The 6,000-nt window shown below is 43.3% G+C and overlaps 1 protein-coding gene across 2 annotated transcripts in view; it reads left to right on the top strand.

Annotated features, from left to right (window-relative positions):
• The first annotated feature begins 592 nt into the window (after positions 1-592).
• PDK4 (pyruvate dehydrogenase kinase 4) overlaps positions 593-6,000 on the top strand; it is a 56,000-nt gene continuing 50,592 nt past the window's right edge. Inside the window, exons 1-2 of one of the 2 annotated variants that reach the window (XM_029588926.1) lie at positions 749-858; positions 3,305-3,368. Coding sequence is in view for 1 of the 2 variants with exons in the window: in XM_029588925.1 (XP_029444785.1) it covers positions 741-858 (118 nt within the window). In the remaining variant the exon portion in view is untranslated. Of the gene's footprint in view, positions 859-3,304; positions 3,369-6,000 lie in introns of both variants that reach the window. The other variant, XM_029588925.1, reaches the window with a different exon arrangement.

The following is a 6,000-nucleotide window of genomic DNA, read 5'->3' as shown; positions in this document are numbered from 1 at the left end:
TTCCCTTTACTTCCCCATCAGGACAGAGCGGGGGATGTGCCGGCCGCAACATTTACGTCCACGCAGACTCCCGAGTTTGCAGAAAGTTAAATCCGAACTGGTCTTGGAGTTTCCCGGAGACAACAAACAAAAAAAAAAAAGACATATCCTCACACCAAAAAAATTACATACCCTCGCCCCCCCCCCCAATAATGCGGCTGGGGATACCCCCGCCCCAAACCGCTTCTGACGAGGATTTACCCCCGGCGTCCCTAAAATGTTCCGCCTGCCTTATATAGCCTTTTTTAAATGCTTGTGGTGGGGAATGAAAGACAAATTTTGAGGCTACACGGCCTGACGCAGGGGCAGTCATTCATAAAAATTACAGGGAACCTGTGCTTAACTGTACCTCCGCCTGTCCTCTATACCCGTAACCATGGCAACCAAGAAAGGCATAGAGTGGGAAGGAGAGGCTGCCGAAGCCCACCCATAACGATTTATTCCTAGAAAGAGGCGCACGTGCACTGACCGAACCCCGCCCCTTTTAAAACGACTTCTGGAATTGTTTTTTTTCCGGCCCCTGCGCCTTTCGAGTGGCCCGGCCAGGATGGGGGGGGGGCGGAGCGTCGGGGAGGTTCGCGCAGCACCGTACGGGGGCTCGGGATGTATATAGCGGGAGACAAGGCAGGAGACGAACAGAACAGTAACACTCAGCAAGCTTTCCGTGCACTCCCTGTTTTCCACCCAGGCAGAGACAGAAAATGAAGTTTGTCCGGTTTTTAATGAAAAATGCTGCGTTGGCCAATGTACCCAAACAGATTGAAAGGTTTTCGAGGTTTTCGCCTTCTCCATTGTCTATGAAGCAGTTCTTGGATTTTGGTAAGAGATGATAGCGTGGCTACCGATTTTACAAATAATGCTGATGCGCTGACTGGTTCTGCTTAAATGCTGTATGTTGTGCTAGTGATGCATCTGGGTTTCCTTGCTTCAGCAGCCCTTGACACTATCCTGACCCGATAAATGGGAAAATTTTGTTTGGTGTTGACAGCTTTATAGTTTATTGCATTACTTTATTGTGCATGGATCGAATTTTAAAATCGGAAGAGCTTTAGCAAGACCAAGTATAATATACAGTTTTTGGAGGTACTGTAGATTTTTTTTTTTTTGGGGGGGGGGGGTGTTCTTACGCGGTTTATTAGTGCACTGTAATACTTTTTTAAAGTCACAACATTTTATCACATTTCTGGTACTGTTCTCCACCCAGGTTGTACCCCAGTGGAAAGCCTTAAGTGTAGAATTTTAGGTGCAATCTTAAATACACCAAGATTATTTTCTGTGGCCTTAATTTTCTTGGACTGCGCAGGCTAGTAAATACATATTCTACAAAAGCAAACTGTGTAATATAGAGCACAGTCTTAATTTTGAGTTTATTACTTATAAAGCACTATAGGAGAAAAACCACGAGTGCATAGTTCCTTCTAAAAGGGCTTACAAAGCAAATTGACCGCAGGAGGGTAAACATATTTGTTCAATGCCATACTGTGAATGATATTTTGAGAATTCAAACCAGGATCTGTTGATGTAGCAGCTCAGTGCAGTAAACATGATGTGGCGTATGCCTTGTTAAGCTAGTTTCCTACAGAATTGTGTGTGGGGCACTGGCAGGCTTAGATTTAGAAATGGGCAACATAGGCAGCTTCCAAGGGTACTAAATTTTGAAGTCACCAAATATCCTGGCCAAAGAGGAGTTTGCTTACACTTGCTTTAGGGCAGGGTTTCCCAACTATTTTGCCATACTAGTGTGCCTTCAGACTTGATCAGGTGTGCCATGGAAAAGTCACCACTATTTGATACTCAGATTCACACCAGTACTTGGGCTCTCTCTCAACACCTTACAGCAAAAAGAGTCACCAGCAGTGACTCATAAACCTATAGGCACTCCTTTCTGAGAACATACCACCTCTTTCTACCTACAATATGAGTGTGGTAGTTAATGGGTGGATTGCAGGGCATTAATTGCACATAGCCACCACCTCCTTTACTCCTTCCTGACCCATCTTCTTTTAATCATTGCAGCCTCAGTCATCTCCAGGTTGACTAAAATAGAAACAGAGTGCATTGAGTGCTGGTTGTAACTTTATTGAGCCCTGGTAGCAGAAATATTGAAGGAGATTTGGTAGCCACATGCAGCAGTCAAGGCAACTAACAGAGAAAGTTGCCCACATCTCATCAACTTCTCTCTTCTCCCGCATTTGGATATAGAGGGAACTGGTTAATTGCAATGATTTCATGTGTGTCTTCCTTCTCTCTCTTGTGACTTTCAATACTTTCCTAGCTCTTGTTCTGGTCATCTGAGTCCTCTCCATGCCTGTACAGAGGCTGGTGTGCCACACATCATTTTTGTTAATGTAGGTGTGCATTGGGCTTGTAAAGGTTGGGGAACACTACTTTAGGGCAGTGTGCTAGAATAGCTTTAAAAGGGAAAATGGTATCTTAAATCCGACACTGGGCATTTTGCCGGGAATGAGAGTGGGCACGCTAGATGGGTCTTATGGTCCTAGTCTCCTATCATGTTCTGTGACAGTAGCAGGAAGAGATGGGAGGTTGCAGCTCTAAAAGCAGCACATTTTTCACTCCCTTAGAAGCAGAGGGAGTGGTGATAAGAACAAAAGAAAGGGAAATTTAGGGATTATGACCTAGTGATGTTGCCTGCCTTGGATTAGTGAGGCTGGTACTAATGGGCCCACAAAACAAGACTGTAAACGGTCCAGGAAAGCCATGGAAATGGAAAAACAAAAACCAGACCGATTCCTTGGAAAGGATTTTATTTAATTCTTATTGAACATGCCCGACTCTGGCCAAAGTTTTGCCTTATGGCTGCATCAGGGGCTCTTCATTTTAGGTAACATCCAGAGAATGTGCTCTGGTGCAATATATATACTCTCTGGAAGTATCAACTGATTTAATATATCAGATTGACTTTAAAACATTCAGTAAACCTCAAGGAGTATTGGAATCAAAGCTTATGGCACTCTTCAATGAGAAGAACTCTGTAGCCAAGTCAAACAATCTTTATATACACAATTGAGAGCGAAGTGTTGTGCTGCATGTGGTGGTGCTTTTCAGTGACAGGACATCGTATGGCGCAAATTATTTTAGTTAAGACGAGTCCAGCCACTTAGGATAGCAATCGTTTCTTCAAAATTCCATTAAATACAAAGACCATCTCATTTGTCAGAAAATGTTTTGGCTATGCTAGAGAAAGAAATGAGGGCCAACAGCTTCAACAAGTGCTCTCGGTGCAGACATCTCGCTTCTGTTACAGATTCCCATGTTAGATGTGTGCTCTGCCTGGAGAAAGAACATGAAAATGATTGAGATATAGTCTTGTAAGTTAAATTGTTTTGTTTTTACTATTATGAATGTTTTTATTGTACACCGCTTTGAGTGAAACCCTAGAGAATGGGTTAAAAATGTTTACAATAAAAATGAAGATAACTCCTAGAGAATATTGTTCTGTAAGTCTGGCTTATCTGCATCAACATTGAAGGGTCCAAGAGCTGCACCAGACACTAATGGTGCATCAGCATCAAGGAAGCATCCATCTCCCTTGACAAAGAGTACACATCAAGACCAGGAAGACAGACTATCATCTAGTCATCCCTCCCCCATCCAATGAAAGCAAAGGATTCTGTTTCTTCGGCACTGGCATCGAAGAGCACCAATGCCAGGCACTGGTGAAGACTAAGAGGCATCTACATTGTTTCCCATTGGTGCATGATGCTGGGAGTGGGGAGATTTGTCTGCAGCTCTAAATCCCCCAAACTGTTCCTGTAGAGAGGAAAGCATCCTTCTTAGTAATCGCAACAGCCTCCAAGGGACTGGTTACCAGCTACTGATCTTCCTTGAGTAACCCAGGAAGATATGACAATGACACTTCCTTCTTATGCTGTATTAGCATCAACAATGTTTTTGAAGCAGAGTTGGAGAAGAATCTTCAGGCAGCGCTGGATTGAATGGCTGCAACTGGGGCATCAGCGTCAGTAGCCTCTCAGACCGGGGAGTTCATTTTATAGCTTGATTCTGGAGAGGGCTCTGCAAAAAAAATTGTAATTACTTTGGACTTCACATCAGCATATCACCCTCAAGGAAATGGGCAGATGGAATGGATTAACCAAATCTTCAAGAATTTTCTAAGGTCATACGTCAACGAGTGGCAGAGTGACTGGGCTAATCTCCTCCCATGATCAGAGTTCTGCCATAACAACATCGGCAGGTCCACGGGGTCATCACCCTTTCAAATCGTTTATGGCAATCACCTCTGTATACATCTCTCAGTCCTGATCTCAGGACCCTGCCCTGTAACATGCTGAGGCGAGATCTTAAAGACCTTTAGAAGAGAAGCAACCAACCAGCCAGTTCAAGAAACAAGGTGACAAAAGGCGACGACTAGCACCACAAATTAAACCCGGAGCCCTAGTATGGCTGAGTACCCAGAACCTGCAAGTTAAAATGCCATCAAACCAAATTTGCACTTTGGCTTATTGGACCATTCCCAATTCTGCAGCAGATTGGGACTGCAACCTACCAGGTAAAATTACCACCCACATTGAGAATACATAATATTTTCCTTGTCTCGCTGTTGAAACACTTGACTCTCTCTCTCGGCCATCTTGATGACCTTCCAGCCCCACGGAAGCAATATCCAAGGTTGATAACGAATTCGAAGTGCAGGAGATTTTAGACTCCAGGAGATGGAACAATATAGAATGCCTCATATCCTGGAAGAATTGAGAACCAGCCTGAAATCTTCAGGCCTCTCTGTTGGTGAAAGACTTCCATCAATGTTTTCTACAGAAGCCCAAGCCTTTGTATTATCTACCTTCTTCCTGCTGCCACATACTCATGAAGTGAGAAAAGTCTTCATACCCTACATTGCAAAAAGGGCCTTAGCTTACTACAAAAGAGAAACTCATCCCTATCATCAAGGTTTGCAACTTTTCATATCGTACAGTCCTAACAGACTGGGCATAGCAGTCATCAAATGTACATTGTCTAACTGGATAGCAGACAGGAGTCAACACTTCTACACACCAACAGCTTACAAGTTAGACTCCATCAAAGCTTATCAAGTTAGTGCTATGTACTCATCTGCTGCTCATCTGCGAGTGGTACTTCTCGAAGTCCTCTGCAAACCTACAACTTGGTCATCAGTACACATATTTACATCTCATTACTGTCTGGACAGCCTCTCAAACAATGACAGTAAATTCAGATAAGCAGTTTTGTATAGCCTGTTCACTCAGTCCACTCTTTATGGTGGGGTCCTGATTGTTTATTCAATAAACACTCCAACCCTCAGCTTGGGACGCCTCACATGTCATGGCTATTTCAGCCATGTTTATCAATGAAAAAAACAAGTTTGCTTACCTTAAACACTGTTTTCCATAGATAGCAGGATGAATTAGCCATGCTAAATACCCACCCACCTCCCTGAAAAGTCAACTACTTAACTAGATTTAGCTTTAAAATAGATTGAGGAGGCTCATGACCCAACACCCATGCCAGAATTCCCACACATGCTCAGAAGAGCTTAAAGCACCACTAGCTAGGAGAGACAAGCCAGTTCAGTACCATAGGATGATGTCAACCATATGCTGTGGCAAATTCATCCTGCTGTCTATAGAAAACACCATTTATGGTAAGCTAACTTGCTTTCACTCCCAGAAAATTTCCCTGCACCAACTTATATTACTCAGTAAGTACTTATAGTACATCCAAAGTACTTTTTATAAATGTGGGTATGGTTATGTCACAGACCTGTATGGTAGGTCCACTGTACCATTTGGTTCCAAAGTTACAGTTATATTCTATGGGTGTTGGGTTAGGGAAAATGACAATGGCATGGGCATCTTTCTTGTATAGAGAGAGCTTATGCTTTGAATAGAAGGTAAGAGGGCAATGAAGGCATCTTGGCTAATTTTGTCAGTTCACCGTGAAGATGTGTATGTGCTCTCTTCT

This window comes from Rhinatrema bivittatum, chromosome 2 (genome assembly GCF_901001135.1).
Source record: "Rhinatrema bivittatum chromosome 2, aRhiBiv1.1, whole genome shotgun sequence".
Taxonomy (NCBI): Eukaryota; Metazoa; Chordata; class Amphibia; order Gymnophiona; family Rhinatrematidae; genus Rhinatrema; species Rhinatrema bivittatum.
This window is presented reverse-complemented; position numbering and strand designations above follow the sequence as displayed.